Source organism: Oncorhynchus gorbuscha, linkage group LG09, assembly GCF_021184085.1.
Source record: "Oncorhynchus gorbuscha isolate QuinsamMale2020 ecotype Even-year linkage group LG09, OgorEven_v1.0, whole genome shotgun sequence".
Lineage (NCBI taxonomy): Eukaryota > Metazoa > Chordata > Actinopteri > Salmoniformes > Salmonidae > Oncorhynchus > Oncorhynchus gorbuscha.
Genome location: NC_060181.1, coordinates 50,057,829 through 50,081,057, shown reverse-complemented (window position 1 = coordinate 50,081,057; position 23,229 = coordinate 50,057,829). Strand labels below are relative to the sequence as shown.

The 23,229-nt window shown below is 45.2% G+C and overlaps 2 protein-coding genes across 5 annotated transcripts; both read right to left on the bottom strand.

Annotated features, from left to right (window-relative positions):
* Window positions 1-157: 157 nt before the first annotated feature.
* LOC124043736 (membrane progestin receptor alpha-like) lies at window positions 158-11,133 on the bottom strand. The gene is made up of 2 exons (XM_046362642.1): window positions 11,017-11,133; window positions 158-1,751 (listed from the first exon to the last, which is right to left on the bottom strand). Exon 2 carries the CDS (start codon window positions 1,743-1,745, stop codon window positions 681-683), a length of 1,065 nt encoding a protein of 354 aa, XP_046218598.1. The 5' UTR covers window positions 1,746-1,751; window positions 11,017-11,133; the 3' UTR covers window positions 158-680.
* Window positions 11,134-18,496: 7,363 nt separating this feature from the next.
* LOC124043739 (stathmin-like) lies at window positions 18,497-21,687 on the bottom strand. 4 transcript variants are annotated; one of them, XM_046362652.1, is made up of 5 exons: window positions 21,185-21,687; window positions 19,859-19,902; window positions 19,450-19,616; window positions 19,099-19,290; window positions 18,497-18,897 (listed from the first exon to the last, which is right to left on the bottom strand). In XM_046362652.1, the coding sequence occupies exons 2-5, from the start codon at window positions 19,872-19,874 to the stop codon at window positions 18,838-18,840; spliced, it is 435 nt and encodes a 144-aa protein (XP_046218608.1). In that variant the 5' UTR covers window positions 19,875-19,902; window positions 21,185-21,687; the 3' UTR covers window positions 18,497-18,837. The 4 variants fall into 4 exon arrangements, with proteins under 4 accessions (XP_046218608.1, XP_046218606.1, XP_046218607.1 ...); XM_046362650.1 differs by having other exon boundaries at window positions 21,272-21,686; XM_046362651.1 differs by lacking the exon at window positions 21,185-21,687 and adding an exon at window positions 20,779-21,167.
* Between the last annotated feature and the right edge of the window lie 1,542 nt (window positions 21,688-23,229).

Sequence of the window (23,229 nt, the reverse complement as noted above, 5' to 3'; positions counted from 1 at the left end):
GGATGACCAAGGAATAAAAAAAATAATAATACTGGTCTTTGTTAAGCACTAACATTTGACTTGGGAGTCAAATCACTTTGAAACTCACATTGTATTTTTAAGAAATAAAAGCTGGTGAGAAATTCTTCTTATTCAATTATTTATTTATTATGCACTTAAGGGCATTTTGGGTATACTTTCCATTCTTTCCTGCATACCTCTATTGAGATGGTTTGTGTCATGCTTGGAGTTGGTCAGTAAATATTGTATATAGTCAAAAAGTCATTCTGACTATTCAGTAGATAGCTAGGCCATGACATGTGATCTCAGAGTAGAGAGTGGAAAATTAAGAGGAAAATCAACACAATAAAAAAGTCTCAATTCCAAGCTTCATGTTACCATTTATGTGAAGTGAAACAATGTTATTTGAAGTGTTATAGGTACTGCTTGTGTTGTGACAGAAAGAAACTACCAGGTTTCTCTGTCTTCATGGAAAGTCAACATCGCAAGACAAAGTCTATGTTGCCAGTTTAAAATGTCATTTGGCAGGCCACAAAAAAATCACTGAGAAAAAAAACCCAGCAGGTCATCTTTTTACAAAATGAACAGTCTGATTTGTTTAATCTCTTTTAGCTTTCCAGTGTAAATCAGATTAAAGTATTTCTCCCTTATCCTAATTTATCCCTCTGTCCTGACAGCTCCTACTCCACTTTCTCAAGCATTTGCGCCTGCACACGTTTCCGCACGTAGAAGGCAGTGAGAGCGCTGCAACATGCTGTAAAGACGAAGAGCGCCACTGTGTCGTGGGCCAGGTTGTCATGGAGACGCTCGTAGAGGGGCCTCCGCTCAATGTAGTCTATGCGTGTCGCCTCGATCTGCACCAGGGTGCACAGCACCAGGAACACGTGGAAGATCTGGTGGCCTTGGCCAATGAAGTCACATCGCCCGGGCAGCCAGCACTCTGGGTGGGGACAGGCAAAGAAGTAGGCACTCACCAGGAAAAAGAGTACCTGGTAGCGGTGGTAAGCCACGGCCTGGTTGGAGCAGCCCCCCTCCTGCTGGTGGCAGCTGTAGATGCGGTGCAGCACTGGGCTGATGTCCAGGCAGTAGGCCAGGCCTGAGGGAACCACCTGGAACAGCTTGTGGGCAAACTTGGGTAGCCTCGGGCTGGCATACTTGCCGTAGCAGCAGCCGAAGCACGAGAACCAGGCCAGGAACGCTGCGGTGGGCAGGAAGATCCCTCGCACCCGGGCGTGCCAGCTCTCCTCGATGGCGTAGTAAAAGTGGGCAAGGGCGCTGCCATACTGGTAGATGGCCACGCCCACATAGTCCAGGAAGTAGAAGGTGTAGTGGGAGAGCTCGGACTTGGCGTTGAGCAGGTGGGCCAGGGCACTGAACGACAAGTAGGTGAAGGCTGAGAGGAGGACGATAAACAGGGGCTGGGCATGGGGGTCACGGAGGAAATCCACTGTCTCGGACAGCTCTTGGCACTTGACCAGGATGATGAAGGCGGCCAGCAGGTGGGTCCAAACGTTGAGTGCCTCGTTGTGCCTCTGGAAGAGGGTGAAGAAGTAGTAGCGCCAGCTGTGGTCCGGCTGCCTGTAGCCTCCAATGATGTGAGGCTCGCGGAACACCCAGGGCACGTCATGGGCCTTCACGGTGCAGGGCAGAGTAGGGAAGGCCGACTCGAGCAGCTGAGGAATCTGACGCAACGGTTGAGCATTGATGAACAGGCGACCAATCTGCTCCATCACCACAGTCGCCATGGCAAACTAAATACGGAAGATGAGAGCAGAGAATGAGTTCACAGTCAGTCAATAACATCTATCTGGCCATGAGCTATCATTTCTGATGAGGATTTAGACTCTAATCCATATGCCTTAGGTCTATGTGTGTTGCAATGCTTAGATTCTTTGGCTTAGTAATGGGGGTGGGTGGAGGAGGTAGATTAGTTTGTTAGATTATTGCATTTAACAGATATCTTTATAATGTCTACATCGGAAACAAAGCAGTGTACTTTTTTTCTCTCGAATATATGCAATTTAACAGTTTTATATGACGTACTTTAGTTCTAAATTATTTTGGACATCAAAGCAATGTTGAGGGTATCCTATTTGAGTCATAAAAGGATATTCATATGATAGGTAAGATATAGCCTTCAAAACTTTGCAGAGAGCCTATCCAACTGACAGTCCCTTTGAAAAAATATATAAAATATTGGAACCAAGACATACAAATAACTGATATTGGCACAAGATGGAAGTGTTGGAACATAAATAACAAAATGACAGATTCCAAAAATCTATGCTTAATCTGTAAGGGTTTTCTTCTGGTGAAAGAGAGGCGGACCAAAATGCAGCGTGGTGGTTATTCATGTTTTTAATAAAGACGACTATACATGAGCAGACTATACAAAACAAGAAAAGTGAAAACCTAAACAGTCCTATCTGGTGCAAACACAGAGACAGGAACAATCACCCACAAAACCCAACACAAAACAGGCTACCTAAATATGGTTCCCAATCAGAGACAATGACTAACACCTGCCTCTGATTGAGAACCATATCAGGCCAAACATAGAAATAGACAAACCAGACACACAACATAGAATGCCCACCCAGCTCACGTCCTGACCAACACTAAAACAAGGAAAACACATACGAACGATGGACAGAACGTGACAGAACCCCACCCCCCCAAGGTGCGGACTCCGAACGCACAACCTAAACCTATAGGGGAGGGTCTGGGTGGACATCTGTCCGCGGTGGCAGCCCTGGCGCTGGACGTGGACCCCACTCCATAATTGTCGCCGCTAACCCTCGCCGCTAACCTTGGCCTAGGAAAACTAACAACGGGCCCCACTGGACTGAGGTAGCTCGGGACTGAGGGGAAGCTCGGGACTGAGGGGGAGCTCGGAACTGAGGGGAAGCTCGGGACCGAGGGGGAGCTCGGGACTGAGGGGAAGCTCGGGACCGAGGGGAAGCTCGGGAGTGAGAGGAAGCTCGGGAGTGAGAGGAAGCTCAGGAGTGAGAGGAAGCTCAGGAGTGAGAGGAAGCTCAGGCAGGTTGATGGATCTACCAGATCCTGGCTGGCTGGTGGTTCCGGCAGATCCTGGCTAACTGGCAGATCCTGGCTGACTAGCGGATCTGGCAGATCCTGGCTGACTGGCACTTCTGGCAGATCCTGGCAGACTGGTGGATCCTGGCTGAATGGCGGATCTAACTGATCCTGGCTGACTGGCAGATGCTGGCCGACTGGCAGATCCTGGCCGACTGGCAGATCCTGGCCGACTGGCAGATCCTGGCCGACTGGCGGATCTGGCGGATCCTGGCCGACTGGCGGATCCTGGCCGACTGGCGGATCCTGGCCGACTGGCTGATCCTGGCCGACTGGCGGATCTGGCGGATCCTGGCCGACTGGCGGATCCTGGCCGACTGGCGGATCCTGGCCGACTGGCTGATCCTGGCCGACTGGCAGATCCTGGCCGACTGGCAGATCCTGGCCGACTGGCAGTTCTGGCGGATCCTGGCCGACTGGCGGATCCTGGCCGACTGGCAGATCCTGGCTGACTGGCAGATCCTGGCTGACTGGCAGATCCTGGCTGACTGGCAGTTCTGGCGGATCCTGGCTGACTGGCGGATCCTGGCTGACTGGCGGATCCTGGCTGACTGGCAGTTCTGGCGGATCCTGGCTGACTGGTAGTTCTGGCAGATCCTGGCTGACTGGTAGTTCTGGCAGATCCTGGCTGACTGGTGGATCCTGGCAGGCTGGCGGATCCTGGCTGACTGGTGGATCCTGGCACACTGGCGGATCCTGGCTGAATGGTGGATCTAACTGATCCTGGCAGATTGGCGGATCCTGGCAGACTGGCGGATCCTGGCTGACTGGCTCATCCTGGCACACTGGCAGATCCTGACTGAATGGCGGATCTAACTGATCCTGGCTGACTGGCAGATCCTGGCGGATCCTGGCAGACTGGCGGATCCTGGCAGACTGGCGGCACTGGCGGCGCTGGGCAGACTGGCGGCACTGGCGGCGCTGGGCAGACTGGCGGCACTGGCCCCCCAAGGTGCGGACTCCGAACGCACAACCTAAACCTATAGGGGAGGGTCTGGGTGGGCATCTGTCCGCGGTGGCAGCCCTGGCGCTGGACGTGGACCCCACTCCATAATTGTCTTAGTCCACCTCCTTAGTGTCCCTTGAGTGGCGACCCTCGCCGCTAACCTTGGCCTAGGAAAACTAACAACGGGCCCCACTGGACTGAGGTAGCTCGGGACTGAGGGGAAGCTCGGGACTGAGGGGGAGCTCGGGACTGAGGGGAAGCTCGGGACCGAGGGGAAGCTTGGGAGTGAGAGGAAGCTCGGGAGTGAGAGGAAGCTCAGGAGTGAGAGGAAGCTCAGGCAGGTTGATGGATCTACCAGATCCTGGCTGGCTGGTGGTTCCGGCAGATCCTGGTTGACTGGCAGTTCCTGGCTGACTAGCGGATCTGGCAGATCCTGGCTGACTGGCACTTCTGGCGGATCCTGGCAGACTGGTGGATCCTGGCTGAATGGCGGATCTAACTGATCCTGGCTGACTGGCAGATCTGGCGGATCCTGGCCGACTGGTGGATCCTGGCCGACTGGCTGATCCTGGCCGACTGGCAGATCCTGGCCGACTGGCAGATCCTGGCTGACTGGCAGATCCTGGCCGACTGGCAGTTCTGGCGGATCCTGGCCGACTGGCGGATCCTGGCCGACTGGCAGATCCTGGCTGACTGGCAGATCCTGGCTGACTGGCAGATCCTGGCTGACTGGCAGTTCTGGCGGATCCTGGCCGACTGGCGGATCCTGGCCGACTGGCAGATCCTGGCTGACTGGCAGATCCTGGCTGACTGGCAGATCTAACTGATCCTGGCAGACTGGCTGGCGGATCCTGGCAGACTGGCGGATCCTGGCTGACTGGCGGATCCTGGCACACTGGTGGATCCTGGCTGAATGGCGGATCTAACTGATCCTGGCAGACTAGTGGATCCTGGCAGACTGGCGGATCCTGGCTGACTGGCGGATCCTGGCACACTGGCGGATCCTGGCTGAATGGCGGATCTAACTGATCCTGGCTGACTGGCAGATCCTGGCCGACTGGCAGATCTGGCGGATCCTGGCCGACTGGCGGATCCTGGCCGACTGGCTGATCCTGGCCGACTGGCAGATCCTGGCCGACTGGCAGATCCTGGCCGACTGGCAGATCCTGGCCGACTGGCAGTTCTGGCGGATCCTGGCCGACTGGCGGATCCTGCCCGATTGGCAGATCCTGGCTGACTGGCAGATCCTGGCTGACTGGCAGATCTAACTGATCCTGGCAGACTGGCTGGCAGATCCTGGCAGACTGGCGGATCCTGGCTGACTGGCGGATCCTGGCACACTGGCGGATCCTGGCTGAATGGCGGATCTAACTTATCCTGGCAGACTGGCGGATCCTGGCCGACTGGCAGATCCTGGCTGTCTGGCAGATCCTGGCTGACTGGCAGATCTAACTGATCCTGGCAGACTGGCGGATCCTGGCAGACTGGCGGATCCTGGCAGACTGACGGATCCTGGCTGACTGGCGGATCCTGGCTGACTGGCAGATCCTGGCGGATCCTGGCAGACTGGCGGCACTGGCGGCGCTGGGCAGACTGGCGGCACTGGCGGCGCTGGGCAGACTGGTTGCTCAGACGGCGCTGGGCAGACTGGTAGCTCAGACGGCGCTGGGCTGACTGGAGAAAAAGGCTCTGGCAGCGCTGGACTGAGGAGCACTGGTGCCTTGAGAACCATATCAGGCCAAACATAGAAATAGACAAACCAGACACACAACATAGAATGCCCACCCAGCTCACGTCCTGACCAACACTAAAACAAGGAAAACACATACGAACGATGGACAGAATGTGACATAATCAAGTTTAAACTAATGCATAGAACGTACTACACAAGAGACAAAATACACAAATTCTACAGCACAATGGTAGAGTCATGTAAAACAAACAATTACTCAATAATTCATGACTTCTGGGAGTGCTATGAAGTACAAAAGATATGGGAAGAGTTAGAAAGTTGACTATCAGAAGTTTTACAATGTAAATTTAATTTTAATCCATCTGTCTAACATATTTCAAGACATGGCATATATGAGGGTGAAGTGAGATATCCGATGGGTTGGATCATTATTTTCTCGTCAATAATTTTGAGGGGGAAAAAATACTTAAAAACTGGAAATCAAATTATCTTCCATCAATAGATGAATCAAATGCATTAGCTTCAATGCCATTACAACTCTCCTTCCGTGGCCTCCAATTGCTCTTAAATACAAGTAAAACTAAATGCATGCTCTTCAACTGATCGCTACCTGCACCTGCCCGCCTGTCCAACATCACTACTCTGGACGGCTCTGACTTAGAATACTTGGACAACTACAAATACTTAGGTGTCTGGTTAGACTGTAAACTCTCCTTCCAGACCCATATCAAACATCTCCAATCCAAAGTTAAATCTAGAATTGGCTTCCTATTTCGCAACAAAGCATCCTTCACTCATGCTGCCAAACATACCCTTGTAAAACTGACCATCCTACCAATCCTCGACTTTGGCGATGTCATTTACAAAATAGCCTCCAATACCCTACTCAACAAATTGGATGCAGTCTATCACAGTGCAATCCGTTTTGTCACCAAAGCCCCATATACTACCCACCATTGCGACCTGTACGCTCTCGTTGGCTGGCCCTCGCTTCATACTCGTCGCCAAACCCACTGGCTCCATGTCATCTACAAGACCCTGCTAGGTAAAGCTCGCTGGTCACCATAGCATCTCTCACCTGTAGCACACGCTCCAGCAGGTATATCTCTCTAGTCATCCCCAAAACCAATTCTTTCTTTGGCCGCCTCTCCTTCCAGTTCTCTGCTGCCAATGACTGGAACGAACTACAAAAATCTCTGAAACTGGAAACACTTATCTCCCTCACTAGCTTTAAGCACCAACTGTCAGAGCAGCTCACAGATTACTGCACCTGTACATAGCCCACCTATAATTTAGCCCAAACAACTACCTCTTTCCCTACTGTATTTTATTTATTTATTTATTTTGCTCCTTTGCACCCCATTATTTTTATTTCTACTTTGCACATTCTTCCATTGCAAATCTGCCATTCCAGTGTTTAACTTGCTATATTGTATTTACTTTGCCACCATGACATTTTTTTTGCATTTACCTCCCTTATCTCACCTCATTTGTTCACATCGTATATAGACTTGTTTATACTGTATTATTGACTGTATGTTTGTTTTACTCCATGTGTAACTCTGTGTCATTGTATGTGTCGAACTGCTTTGCTTTATCTTGGCCAGATCGCAATTGTAAATGAGAACTTGTTCTCAACTTGCCTACCTGGTTAAATAAAGGTGAAATAAAATAAATAAAAATAAAATAAATAAAATATTATTCAAATATTGAAAAAATGTGGCCTAATGATAGAAATAAAATACAACAATTTGAAGCCGTATGGCATAAAGTATTACAAGCCCTAGAAATACCAAAATGATGACAAATAAGAACGTATGTTGAGAACAAACAAAGATGGGTATGGAAACTGTAGGAACATGAAGGTTTGAGCAAGTATGATGTCATTAATGTTTGTTGAAATCTAAGTACAGTACTAAGCAAAAGTTTGGACACACCTACTCATTCAAGGGTTTTTCTTTATTTTTACCATTTTCTACATTGTAGAATAATAGTGAAGACATCAAAACTATGAAATAACACATATGGAATCATGTAGTAAACAAAAACTGTTTAACAAATCAAAACATATGTATCACGTTTTAGGTAAGACCCAGATGCAGACAGTGTCAAAGTAACAAACGTTTTTTACTAGTACAGGGGCAGGCAAAACGACAGGTAGGCAAGATGTCAGTAATCCAAATAGGGTACAAAAGGTCCAGAACGGCAGGCAGTCTCAGGGTCACAGTAGGCAGGGGTCAATATTCCAGTGTGGTGTGGCAAGGTACAGAACGGCAGGCAGTCTCAGGGTCAGGGCAGGAAGAATGGTCAAAACCGGGAAAAACTAGAAAACAGGAACTAGAACAGACAGGAGAAAGGGGAAAAACACTGGTAGGTTTCACAAAACAAATTCGCAACAGACAAACAGAGAACACAGGTATAAATACCCTGGGGATAATGGGGAAGATTGTAGACACCCGGAGGGGGGTGGCGACAAGCACAAAGACAGGTGAAACAGATCTCAATATTTTATATGAGATTCTTCAAAGTAACCACCTTTTGCCTTAATGACAAAAGCTTTACAGCTTTGCACACTCGTGGCATTCTCTCAACAAGATTCATGAGGTAGTCGCCTGGAATGCATTTCAATTAAAAGGTGTGCCTTGTTAATTTCTTGAATTTCTTTCCTTCTTAATGTGTTTGAGCTGATCAGTTGTGTTGTGACAAGGTAGGCTTGGAATACAGAAATAGCACTATTTGGTAAAAGACCAAGTCCATAATATGGCAGTTCGAATAAGAAAAGAGAAATGACAGTCCATCATTACTTTAAGAAACGAAGGTCAGTCAATACGGAACATTTCAAAAACGTTCTCTTCAAGTGCAGTCGCAAAAACCGATATGATGAAATTGGCTCTCATGAGGACCTCCACAGGAACGGAAGACCCAGAGTTACCTATGCTGCAGAGGATAAGTTCATTAGAGTTACCAGCCTCCGAAATCGGCAATTACCTGCACCTCAGATTGCAGCCTGTAAAAATGCTTCACAGAGTTCAAGTAACAGCCACATCTCAACATCAACTATTCAGAGGAGACAGCGTGAATCAGGCCTTCATGGTCAAATTGCTGCAAAGAAACCACTGCTAAAATGACACCAATAAGAAAAAGAGAATTGCTTGGGCCAAGAAACACGAGCAATGGACATGAGACCGGTGGAAATCTGTCCTTCGGTCTGATGAGTCCTAATTTGAGATTTCTGGTTCCCAACCTCCGTATCTTTGTGAGACGCACAGTAGGTGAACGGATGACCTTCGCATGTGTGGTTCCCACCGTGAAGCATGGAGGAGGTGTGATGGTGTGTGGGTGCTTTGCTGGTGACACTGTCTGTGATTTATTTAGAATTCAAGGCACACTTAACCAGCATGGCTACTACAGCATTCTGCAGGGTTACGCCATCCCATCTGGTTTGGACTTAGTGGGACTATCATTTATTTTTCAACAGGACAATGGCCCAAAACACACCTCCAGGCTATGTAAGTGTTACGCCCTGACCTTAGAGAGCCTTTTTTATTCTCTATTTGGTTAGGTCAGGGTGCGACTTGGGTGGGCAAATCTATGTGTTCTATTTCTTTGTTGGCCGGGTATGGTTCCCAATCAGAGGCAGCTGTCTATCGTTGTCTCTGATTGGGGATCATAGTCAGCCTGTTTTCCACCTGAGTTTGTGGGGTCTTGTTTATGTACTGTTGCTTTCCAGCACTACAGAACTTTACGTTCGTTTATCTTTTTTTTTTGGTGTCATCAATTAAAGAAAGATGTACGCTTACCACGCCGAGCCTTGGTCTCCATCTCTAAACGACCACAACAGTAAGGGCTATTTTACCAATATGGAGAGTGATGCAGTGCTGTATCAGATAACCTGGCCTCCACAATCACCCGACCCCAAGTCATTTGAGATGGTTTGGGATGCGTTGGACTACAGAGTGAAGGAAAAGCAGCCAACAAGTGCTGAGCATATGTTGGAACTCATTCAAGACAGTTGGAAATGCATTCCAGCTAACTACATCATGAAGCTAGTTGAGAGAATACCAACAGTGTGTAAAACTGTCATCAAGGCAAAGGGTGGCTACTTAGAAGAATATAAAATATAAAAACACTTTTTTGTTAACTACATGATCCCATATGTGTTATTTCATAGTTTTGATGTCTTCACTATTAGTCTACAATAGAAAAACCCTTCAATGAGTAGGTCTGTCCAAACTTTTGATTGGTACTGTATGTCTGAGTTGGTGTTTTTTGTCTTTTTTCTTTATGTTGAAGGTTGGGCATTTAAGTCCCAGTCAATGTAATGTCTAGTTTAGTGGATCTATGTCTGAAATGTTAAGTTGTCTATTGTCTTTTGTCTATCTCTACTGTCTAAAATAAAATCTTACAAAAAATACAAGGCTACTAATGTATATTTGCATTGTCAGCAGCACAAATATGTAAATTCTGGAGCCTAGGCCTACACATGGGGTGCATATTAATAGTCTTCAGTAAATTAAACAGCTTCCTCAAATTCCCAATTGCTACTTAATTTGCATTTATTTAAAAATACAGGGCAAGCGAAAGAATGCCTATGCTACTGAGAATTGTATTCCACGTGTGCACTCATCCCATGACCATGTTAGAGTTGAAAAAGGTACGGGGACAAGAAGAGGGGGCCACGTAAATGATTGAGTGCTAAGAAAAAATTGTATCATAGAGTGATCGTTGAATGGGAAGAGAATCATGTGACATATTCCCCATCCTGCCGGTCTCCACCGTACGATTTTTACATTGGTTGCATGCATAGCTGTCTTTAAAATATTCATAGGTGAAGAATTGCTTGAGTATAAACGAATCCAGAAGCTTTGAGACTGTGGAACAATATTCTAATGTAAATGATTTAGTCAAGGCATCCAACAGTGAGGCCTATTTTAGCCTACTAGCTAACAATCGATAATTGCATGGAAACGGCTGATCAATATGTTATCCTAATTATCGACATAGCCAAATATGAACACAAATTGGGTATTTCTGGAAAAAGACATTCGAATTAAGCCGACACGTGATCATGGATGGGTAAACTGCATGCAGAATAGGCTTCAATTTCCCATGCTAACAGCTGGTCTATTACATGTTATACGACATTTACTAAAACAGAGCCTTCTATACGAATGCACATGATTAAAATGGTCTATCGGCATGCACATTGACACTTTATGCGACCATGTTCTGGCGTGGCCATCAGTGCTGAAAACCATAAGAAATAAAGAAATAAACCTACCTGGAAAAGGCAAACGCAGTATCAGTGCAAAACCTTGAAGAGTGAATCCTTTGGATTATTCATTAATACATCAAATATGAATAACATTGTTTCATCAATAAAATTACTAAAGTTGGATTATTCTTGTGCGGGTGGAGCGCCTGTCGGCTTTATATATATATATTTATTTTAACAAGACGCTATCCGTCGTCAAAGAGCCACGAACCTTTGACGAGCAGATGTTCTAACCAATCAGCGGTCAGATACGGTGTAGGTTCCTATCTTCTCACTAGATTCTCACCAATAGCGTAGATCTTATTTGACTGCACACTGTCAGGGAATGAAATGCAGTGTCTGCTCTGAAAATGAAGAAACACCCACTCCCCATAAATTATGTACTTGTTTTACTGATTTGAAAGTCTACTGGAGAGGGGCCTGCCCTGCCCTGCCCTGCCCTGCCCTGCCCTGCCCTGCCCTGCCCTGCCCTGCCCTGCCTTGCCCTGCCCTGCCCTGCCCTGCCCTGCCTGCGGGTCGGCAGGTAGATGATAGGTTAGAGTGTTGGGCCAGTAACCAAAAGGTTGCTAGATCGAATCCCCGAGCTGATAAGGTAAAAATCTGTCATTTGGCCCCTGAACAAGGCAGCCAAATGACAGATAGGGTAGAATGCACTGTTACTAGGCTGTCATTGTAAGTAGGAATTTGTTCTTAACTGACTTGCCCAGTTAAATAAAGGTATAAAGGCTCACATTCTCCCTCCACCCACGCTGGGGATAGCATTGACAATGTGTCTTTGTATGAAACACTGTGGATGTGTCTGTGAAAGGCTTGCATTGTTTATACTCAAGTCAGACCCAACCAAGACTTTCAATACAATTTGCAGAGGTGTCTCAGCTATCTCCCCCTGGCAATACCACCTGCTGAGACCCCAATACAAAAACGTTATTGTACAATTACATAATGTGCACAGCCTACTATCATACGGTGGATATCTTTCTCAGACTTAACAGGTGTCTCTAAAACAATATATAGGCAAGAGCCCGACCAGAAATGTCACACAAGATGAACACATTCTGTTTGCAATTTGAACATGTTCCATGCCTGGTATGTGACTTGGTAACCTGTTTCCAATACATTTCAAATGTATTTAGGAACAAAAAATGCACTCCAAACTAGCTTTTCAGGTGTTTGTTCAAGCAAAGATAGGGTAGAATGCATATTTAGCATATTAAAAATCTATGTGTTACAATTGTGTAATTATTGTATTTCCACACATTTGTTTCATGTACATTTCCCGTGGGCGGGGGCCATTGTTGATGAATGGTCCAGTACCTCATCATCGTTGCTTTTTAGATTACTCTAGAAATGTATGGCTTATTTTAGAACTTGCTCAAAGTGCAGGTTGTTTCATATTTGTTGAAGCACAGTTGAGATGGGAGAAATATTAAAATGTGTTTTGTTGCTTGGAAGGACTTATACCGTAATATCTGTTGTTTATCACATCTGCCAATACTTTATTAGTATAACATTAATGATTAACATGACATGAATGATTGTAAACATAGCTTATATAGAGGTGCTATAGAGGTGAGGTAGGTGAACTATAAAGGGACCAGAACATGATGTCCAAGAATGGAGGCTGACCACAGAGACTTCTCTAAATAAAATATATTCAGCCTCTTGAGGTTGAAGAGGAGATGTTCGTCACCATGCTGGCATTGTGGAGGGACCATCTGTGGCCATATCAGCAGTAGGCTACATACCAGCACTCGGTTTTTAACCGTAGCACTAATTCAACCAAATTTTAGGCCTGATCGACAAACCTCCCGGTTCTAATTGTCACTCCTTGGTCATTGTATTTTGTGTTTTTGTTATATGTTTGGGTAGGCCAGGGTGTGACATGGGTTTATATGTTGTTTTTCGTATTGGGGTTTGTAGTATTTGGGATCGCGGCTGATTAGGGGTGTTGTATAGGCTTGGCTGCCTGAGGCGATTCTCAATCAGTCAGGTGATTCTCGTTGTCTCTGATTGGGAACCGTATTTAGGCAGCCTGAGTTTCGCTTTGTATTTCGTGGGTGATTGTTCCTGTCTCTGTGTTGTGGTCACCAGATAGGCTGTAATAGTTCCGTTTTGTTGTTTTTTGTATTTAGTATTCAGTTATTTCATGTACCGCATTTCTTTCATTAAAGTCATGAGTAACCAACACGCTGCATTTCGGTCCGACTCTCTTTTTTCAACAGACGAACGCCGTTACAGAATCACCCACCACTCACGGACCGAGCAGTGTGTAAACTGGCAGGAGCGAAAGGAGGACGTTATGGACGGTAGAGGCATGGTGTCATGCAGGTGAATGAGGACCCAAAAGCGACTTGGCGAAAACAGAGTCTTTAATCCAGTATAGTAATTCTACAAACATAAGACATAATTCCACTCGTAATGACGAGAACAGACTGGAGACTCGATCAAGAACTGCAGGTTGCCTCGGGAAGGCACTTGAACCTAGCAGACTCAGACACCTGCTCTCCACGCAGCATCTGAGGGAAACACGACACGACAGGGCGATACACAGACACAGCACGGTGAACAATAGACAAGGATCCGACAGGACAGGAATGGAAAACAAGGGAAGAAATAGGGACTCTAATCAGGGGAAAAGATAAGGAACAGGTGTGGGAAGACTAAATGATTGATTAGGGAATAGGAACAGCTGGGAGCAGGAACGGAACGATAGAGAGAAGAGAGAGAGGAAGGGAGAGAGAAAAAGGGGAACGAACCTAAAAAGACCAGCAGGGGGAAAATGAACAGAAGGGAAAGCATAATGACAAGACAATCTAAGACAAAACATGACACATGGAGTATACGACGTGGGAAGAAATCGACAGTTGGGCGGCCGACCCAGAGAGAGTGCAGGAGCCCGCCTGGGATTCGTTTCAGCAGTGCGAAGAGGGCTACAGGCGAATGGAGTCAAAAAGGAAAACACGGCGACGCAGAGAAAAAAACGAAAGTAACCCCCAATTATTTATTGGGGGAGGGCGCAGAGAGACAGTGGCTGAGTCAGGGTTCAGACCTGAGCCAACTCTCCCTGTTAATCGTGAAGAGCAGTTGCAGTGGGAGAGGCTGCACCACTTGGAGAATTGGACATGGGAGGTGGAATTAGACGGGAAAGGACCCTGGGCTCAGCCTGGAGAATATCGCCGTCCCAAGGAAGAAATAGAAGCGGATAAAGCGGAGAGGCGCTGGTATGAGGAGGAAGCACGGCGACGTGGTTGGAAGCCTGAAAAGCAGCCTAAAAAAATTATTGGGTGGGGCTAGAAGGGAGTATGGTTATGCCAGGTAGGAGACCTGCGCAAACTCCCTGTGCTCACCGTTGGGCTAGAGAGACCGGGCAGGCACCGTGTTATGCTATGGAGCGCACACTGTTTCCAGTGCGGGTGCATAGCCAGGTGCGGCACATACCAGCCCTTCCTATTGGCCGAGCTAGAGTGGGCATCGAGCCAGGTAAGCTTGGGCAGGCTCGGTGCTCAAGAGCTCCAGTGCGCCTGCACGGTCCGGTCTATCCAGAGCCACCTCCACACACCAGTCCTCCGGTAGCAGCTCCCCGCACCAGGCTTCCTGTGCGTGTCCTCGATCCAGTATCACCAGTTCCAGTTCTGTTAAATAAAGTTACCAACCCAGTCAGTCTTTGGGCCACATCCAGGTTCCAGGTTCTTCATCAGTGGCACACAGCCAGCGCTTTTCTCCTCTCCTGCGCTGTCGGAGTCTCCCACCTGTTTAGCGCAGCCAGAGCCTTTCTCCTCTCCTGCACTGCCGGAGTCTCCCGTCTGCCCAGCACCGCCAGTCTGCCCAGCGTCGCCAGTCTGCCCAGCGCCGCCAGTGCCGCCAGTCTGCCCAGCGCCGCCAGTGCTCCCAGTCTGCCCAGCGCCGCCAGTGCTCCCAGTCTGCCCAGCGCCGCCAGTGCTCCCAGTCTGCCCAGCGCCGCCAGTGCTCCCAGTCTGCCCAGCGCCGCCAGTGCTCCCTGTCTGCCCAGCGCCGCCAGTGCTCCCAGTCTGCCCAGCGCCGCCAGACAACCAGTCTCTTCCAGATCTGCCAGACAACAAGTCTCTTCCAGATCTGCCAGACAACCAGTCTCTTCCAGATCTGCCAGACAACCAGTCTCTTCCAGATCTGCCAGACAACCAGTCTCTTCCAGATCTGCCAGACAACCAGTCTCTTCCAGATCTGCCAGACAACCAGTCTCTTCCACATCTGCCCGACAACGAGTCTCTTCCAGATCTGCCCGACAACCAGTCTCTTCCAGATCTGCCAGACAACCAGTCTCTTCCAGATCTGCTAGACAACCAGTCTCTTCCAGATCTGCCAGACAACCAGAATCTTCCAGATCTGCTTGTCAACCTGAATCTTCCAGTTCCGCCAGCCAGCCAGGATTTACCGGAGCCTACTACCTGCCTGAGCTTCCTCTCAGTACTGGGCTTCCTCTCAGTACTGCGCTTCCCCTCAGTCCCGGGCTGCCCCTCAGTCCCGGGCTGCCCCTCAGTCCCGGGCTGCTTCTGTCCCGAGATGCCCCTCTGTCCTGAGATGCCCCTCTGTCTTGAGATGCCCCTCTGTCCCGAGATGCTCCTCTGTCCCAAGCTGCCCCTCTAACCCGAGCTGCCCCTCTGTCCCGAGCTGCCCCTCTGTCCCGAGCTGCCCCTCAGTCCCGAGCTGCCCCTCAGTCCCGAGATGCCCCTCAGTCACGAGCTGCTCCTCAGTTATGTGGGGTTCTGGGTGAGGACTATTAGGCCATGGTCGGCGGAGAGGGTGGATTATCCCAGGACGCGAAGGGGAGGAACAAGGACATTTATGGAGTGGGGTCCACGTCCAGAGCCGGAGCCGACACCATGGACAGACGCCCACCCGGACCCTCCCTATGGTTTGAGGTGGTCCGGGAGTCCGCACCTTAGGGGGGGGGGTTCTGTCACGCCTTGGTCATTGTATTTTGTGTTTTTGTTATATGTTTGGGTAGGCCAGTATTGGTATTGGGGTTTGTGGTATTGGGGTTTGTATTATTTTGGGATCGCGGCTGATTAGGGGTGTTGTATAGGCTTGGCTGCCTGAGGCGATTCTCAATCAGTCAGGTGATTCTCGTCTCTGATTGGGAACCGTATTTAGGCAGCCTGAGTTTCGCTTTGTATTTCGTGGGTGATTGTTCCTGTCTCTGTGTTGTGGTCACCAGATAGACTGTAATAGTTTCTCGTTCCGTTTGTTGTTTTTGTATTTTTGTATTTAGTTATTTCATGTATCGTTTCGTTTTCTTCATTAAAGATCATGAGTAACAAACACGCTGCATTTCGGTCCGACTCTCTTCCTTCAACAGACGAACGCTGTTACACTAATAGAATATGGCATTTGTAGATACACTTAATCAGTGAAACAATTCAACAAAACACAATATGTTCATTTAATTGTTTATAATGATAAAACAATATTACTCATATGCCTAAAGAACACTGTCTATACACTGCCAAAATGTGTAAAAGAGAAATCTTAATTTCATTTTCCAGCTTCTGTTGCTCTACATTATAGTTTTGCGCTATTACCACTATGTGTCAGAAGAGTCAAAGGAATGACTTGCCTTTTTTTAATGGAGCAATTCATTATATTTACCAGTACCACTATCAAGGCCTTATATCACAAAATATATGCATTGAATAAAAGGAACATCTAGATAATAAATTATGATAACAAGTAAACAAACATGGCAATTAGCTCTATCCAATATTTAGGTAAAATATGAAGATAACATCATTAAAATACTGAGGGTGATACAATTACACTATTCATCCACAATGCTACATCTACTTACTATGTTGTGGGATCCATTTGAAAATGTCTATCAAATTTGCATGACGAAATATGAATGACCAAAATGTAAATACTTGTGTAGTCTAGGTGTGCACCAATACAGAAGGTGTAGGTAACTGAATCTGCAACCCAAAAGCCACAAATAAATTAAGTCCATTAATAATCCTTAAGGAGTCTATTGACGCAACCGTGGGTCAATCTAAGTAACATAATACAAAAATCCCCATCAAAATTTGTAAATTTAAGATAGAGATCAGTTGTTGTTTTTTGCATTGGCTGCGTTAATATTCACCGCATCCCGCTGTATGTAGGCCTTCCGCATCTGCGGTGGAAGGTGGGGAGCTAGTTGTGTTCGTCAGACCATGAGACATCGCGAAAATCGTCTTCTCACAAAAACGTATGTAGCGCCTGCAAACTATTATGATCACTCTATGGAAATGGTAGACTCTCACGTACACGATGGTGTTCCCCATTTTGCTCTACGCCCCCCACTGGACTCGTCTGTCACGGGTGTGCTGCCATCCTGTTAGAAGATAACAGATTATTTTATTACAATGGTTAAATTGGATTTTCATTGTGTTCAATGGTGTTATTTGCCCCCTAGTGGCGCTTTCTGGTACTTAGAGAGACGACGCAAACAGGAAGTTCAGAATTTGTTTTGCACGCATAGAGCAGCTACAAACAAGGCTACGGTGCAGGTCTTTCAATGTAGTTATTTCTTGTCACGCTTCAGCCTTGGAAAAATATTTGTTTGTAAGTTCAATTCAAGCATTTAGCTAATGATAATAATCTTGTTATTGATAGAGTTTCTTACATATCAATGTTGGTTGCATTTACTCACAAATTGCAATGCCTTTTGTGTATGTCGTTAGCTGTATTACTTTGCTCATGCGTCATGCAAACGAATTGTAAAATATACAATACTGTAGTTTTGTTACTGTTTTTAGTGTAATATGCTTTGTTATTCTACATAGATGGTTATACATTATTAGAGTAATGAAAGGAGCAATTACCATATGGTTAACAATTAGCTATATGGTTTGGCATCATGCCAGATGCATGGTACCTTAGCACGTGCTTTGTATTTATGCAACTTCAAATGTTTAATGTACAGCTACATTATGTCGGTGTGAATTGAACACTAAAGTATATTCTTTTCTGTATTTTGCAGTTTCACAACATAAACGTTTCAATATATTCATTCAAGAAAAGTCACGCCTTGGGAGTTTTATTGAAGACTTAGTTGTTAGCTATCTATCTAGTTTTGCATGGGAACGCAACTCAAGGGCAGAATAACGGGACTCTTCTGAATGTAACCCATACAAAACGAAGTATGGAAGTCGATTTATGCCAACAAAAATAAGGGATTAAATGTGTTTACAAATATATCTATTTCCTGAGCTTTCATATATATCCTAGATATAGAACAGACACTTCAAAAACCTTATTCCTTATGATTAATTTGTTTTGCCATGTATGAATGTGTTATTCAAAGCGTTTCTATAAACTATAGTAGTAAAGGACAAATTAAATATTATATCAAATAATGTTAAAAAAAAATCAAAATCAAATAGCTAAATGATCCATGGTATGACCATCTTTAAAACAATTGAATATGTTAGCTTAGTACCCTACCCCCCACAACGGCTAAGACTTTTAGAGGTTTTGAAGAACAATTGCAACTTTATTAATCTCAGATAACCGCAGTTTTACATGGTACAAGGATTTACTTACATTATGCAATTCACAATGTTAAGGACCAATGTCTGACAGTGGCATGCTTCCTTATAGGTAAAAACACTGCTTATTTCAAAGATCATAAGCTACAATACACAAATCTACTGGAGGTGGGGGAAGAAATACTTATACATCCACAACAAAAGCAACAATGGACAGCCTAACTAATCCTAACAAGGTGAACAAAACTATAACAATGAAACATATGATACTGTCAATGACCAGAACAAAAAGATACGTTTTTTTATTTTTTATTACAAAAGAAAATCAGTTCTCCCCCTCTGGTTTTGTTTCCTTGGCCTTTCGTACCTCCTCAAGCTTCTTATCCTAAAATGAATAAAAAACATGAAAATCACATTAGTTAAACTGATTAGTTAAGTATAACTTTGAACAGTGTGCATGGCATTTCAACCACCATCCCATTTCCATAACCTGGGCCTTTCAATTTGAAGTTCTCTCAAGTTCAGAATTGCAGAAAATTACGTCAAGATGTCAGACAAAAATGTCAGGCTGAGCAGTGAGGCCAACCTTCTCTTTGAATTTCTCATTGAGAGCTGCCATTCGTGCCGTGCGATTCTCTTTGTTGGCTTCCATCTTCTGATTGAGCTTCTCCTCTGCTGTCTTGCTGAAGTTGTTGTTCTCCTCCATGGCTTTCTTCAGAACTTCCTTCTCGTGCTCTCTCTTCTCAGCTAAGTGCTTCAGCACCTCTGCTTCATGACTCTGATCAAATTAGAAAATCAAAGTCACATAGGAAGTTAGTGGTAGGCTAGTGGGACCAAACCTGAGCTAGAAAATAATAAAACATAAATGAACTAAACCTGTAAGGTGGATGCGGCTCCATTTCCTGATACTTATTTGTGTATATCTGACTGTAAGTACCTTGCGTCTCTCCTCTGCAGCCTCCAGTTTCTTCTGGATTTCCTCTAGGGACATCTCCTTCTTCTCCTTTGGGGGAGGTAGGGGGATTTCACCCTTGGCATCGGGGGCCAAGATTACCTCAAATGCTTGACCTGAAGCACGCTTGTCCAACTCCTTGACCAGGATCTCTGTGAAAATAGGGAATCCATCAATGTTGATACAAGTAGGTATCAAACTGATAATAGCATAGTTATAACACCTAAACAATATGATAGTGAAGCTAATTGCATAAAAGTGACTCCAAAATGACACAATACATTATTTACCATTAATTTATATTGGGCACTAAACAACAAAAAAGGTGTAACTGTCTCAATATGTTTGGGCTCATTGTAATAGTGTAATAAAGTCCTATCATGTTAACACTTACCTCCAGAGGACGCCATTTCAGCAGAGTACTGAGGGTTGCTTTGCCTGGGAGGAAAAATACAGACAAAGCCATAGGTTTAATGACAGAAAGACAATACATCAAAAGATGCATCCATGCACTAAACAGAAACACAGATCGATACAAGCAATGACAACTATTGATTCTGAAGGTGGAGAGCCATGATATGTGCCTAGTAAGAATTAAATTGGGGGTATTGCTGTCTATAAGATGACCGTTGGAGATGGATCACTTGTATTCATGTTAGACATGTAGCATGAATATTAGCGATACAGCAAATGATTGAGAATAGATTTCACAGTACCCTTACTGCACCTATTCAAAACAACAGCTGGCAAATGTTTAAAATAGTTTATTTCAATGGAGAGAAAAAGGGTGTGGACATGAAGCCCTTCCCATCCTTGTTTATCAGGAACAACTACCAGAGCATAAATTAAGTTACTAAATTAGAATTTATTCTACCTTGCCATTGTTATGGTAATATCATGTCAGCAGAGAACGTTTTCTTTCCGGGAATTGGATTTGATTATTGCACGAAGACAATAAAGGGAGCACCATTGGAAATACAGGTCAGAGAACAATATGAACTAGGTGTGGTGTGGTCTGAATTGACAGTCAGATTGGAGAACATTCCAATTCAATCATTGCATTTATTGAATTAAAGCTAAAGGCAGAGGCGTTCCTACACTAAGACCAGCTTCAAAACAAGACACCAACACTAACAAAGACTGAATACAAACGACCAACAGTAATCTATTCATGTCGATGACAGCATGACAGATTTCAATTTCCTAAAAACTAAAAACACAATTATGAATCATTACATTATTTAAGATTTTACAATATCACACATTAACTTAGCTAGACAAATACCACCGACACTGATATCCATCTCAACCCACCTGCAAATTGCACGAATAGCAAACTGGTGCTGAGGAGACAATGGACTCGGCTACACTGTCAGCTCAGCAGGGGCACAGACACTGGCAGACAACCTGAATATATTAGCTAGCTAGCTACTGCAGTCTGAAACCCCTCTTCACATGTAAGTTAAAGCACAGCAATGTGTCCATAGTAGTTGTCGAAAGTCAATGTTTAATCGTCGATTGACGACATGGGAATTGAGAAAAAGCGCAGACCGAGGCACAGTGTGATCACTCCCACCTAGTCTCCATCCCCAGAGTCATGCGCTGCGTAGCTGGCTAACGTTAACTATCTGAACAGCTATTAACTGTGTTCAAGGCAGCTAGCTTACATTATAGGATGCTCAATTGCCATACATTTGTAATGACAACGAAGTTTACTTACCCCAAAAAGGACAAACATCACTGAAAGCGTAATGATTGCCATCAATATATCTCCAATGATTACCGTTAAAAACATGTTTAAACCTACCTTCAAATGCTGAAACTGCCTGCCTCAGCACCGTTCGCGCAACAACAAAAAGGACCGAAGCACTAAAGTTAACTCGTCACATCTCGTTCTCTACTCCCATTGGTCCTAATCGTCCAATCAATAATGTCGATTTAGCGTGCATTCGTAGATTACTTTTGGCTATCTACTCTGATTTCCAAAACGCTCATGTTTGAATGTGCCAGAGCACAGAGTAATTGATGAATTTACGAACGCGCAACACCGTTGAATATGACAGGTGTCAGTAAAGGTTGGCCGAAAATGGAATTCAATTGTTGCTAGCAGCACAGTTAGTCACTAACGCTCTAGATAGCATGAAAACAGCCTAACTAGCTCTGCTAGGGCGAGTAAAATGTTCAGAGTTGAGGTGTTCTCTCATTTGTGTCTGGAAGTAACAAGCAAGCCAGGCAACTTTAGCCAGTTAGCTAAAGGGGGGGGGATTGGCTCGTAGTGGTGACATCAGACCGTCTAGTTAAGTAGGCAATATAAAAAAGCCTGTCTATCATGTTCATTGATTGGGTTAAGATGAACCGTCACTCCAAAACTAGCGGACCAATGGAGACTCAGTGTCTGCGCCTCCCCCTAAACCCCGCCCTTTTCGAAAAAATAATGCCAAAACTCGCAATTGAAAAGACTGGCTTCGAAAGTAAAGATACGAGTAGCGTAACCAAAAGGTAGTACATGCAGGCAAGAGCACAGGCAAAGTGTATTCAATAGGATTGGTTGCTGGGAAAGTTTAACCGAAAATGATTTTTGCATTCGTTTTCAAGTATAATTTTTAATCACTTGTCATAGAGTTTTGCTCTCGCTTTAAAATGATTTGCTTACAAGTTTTGGGGGTTTTGCTTTTGATGTCTTATTTTGGTTTACAATTCTATACATTTTGCTTTCAATTGTTTGGTTTTTGATTTCAACATCCATTATTTCACCCGTCCTCGAAAATATAACCTTCACATTCTCAACTTTATATTTCATGTTCACAATTTATTTTATTTTGAATTCAATACATATGGTGTGAAATTGACCCCATAGAAATGCATTTACGAACGAACCCTAATGAATCGATGTTCTCAGCTGGAATGAAATCAAAAGCATGAGACAGGGTTCCCATGATGGATACAGTAGCCTACCATCATCAACATAAATAGTTACTCTAGCTGGCTTTCTAAACCTATCCCTCAGTCTTCTAAACCCACTGGTGCAAACATTGCTAGACTTCCTGGAATGCTTATGAGACAGACCAGGCAGACACAAGGGGCTAGTGTTCCGGTTAAGAAGCACAGTTTCGACTGCTCCTGCAATTTTACTTTGGTACTGCAGTATAACGGAGGCCTGGCCCAGAAATACAGTTTCCATACTTGGCCACATAGACATAGAAGATGTGGTGTAAAGTACTTAAGTATAAATTCTTTAAAGTACTACTTAAGTCGTTTTTTTTGTGTATCTGTACTTTACTATTTACATGTTTGACAACTTTTACTTTTACTCCTAAAGGAATGAATGTACTTTCTGGTCCATACATTTTCACTGACACCCAAAAGTAAGTGTCATTGAATGGGTGAGTTAATTTAATCCTAACATGGGTTTGTTGTACTTCTCTACATGCATGCAATGAAGGATGTCACAGACTTGTATCTTTGAACTTCCTGTGCTATTTAGACATTGGTTGGCATCGAACCAAGTAAGGATTCCTGCGCAAAGGTATTTGTGCAAAAAAAGCTGTAACTTGGTAATAGTGTATATTTTAATATTATATTTTGAATATAATATTTTATATTATTTAGAGTATATATTTTGATCCAGGTTGTGTCTCATTGAGATAAAAATCTCTTCTAAGAGACCTGGTTCGAGACCAAGATGGCGCGCAGGGGAGGGGGGTGTCATGACTCTCCTGTGAGGATTGGAATGGGTCAGATCAGCTTGGCAATTGATGACAGTAA

Excerpts from the sequence above, each read along its gene's own strand:
- LOC124043736 (XM_046362642.1), bottom strand. The coding sequence starts at position 1,745 with ATGGCGACTGTGGTGATGGAGCAGATTGGTCGCCTGTTCATCAATGCT.
- LOC124043739 (XM_046362649.1), bottom strand. Across the intron at positions 19,291-19,449 it reads CTGCAGAGGAGAGACGCAAG|AGTCATGAAGCAGAGGTGCT; the intron begins GTACTTACAGTC and ends TAATTTGATCAG. Across the intron at positions 18,898-19,098 it reads ATGAGAAATTCAAAGAGAAG|GATAAGAAGCTTGAGGAGGT; the intron begins GTTGGCCTCACT and ends TATTCATTTTAG.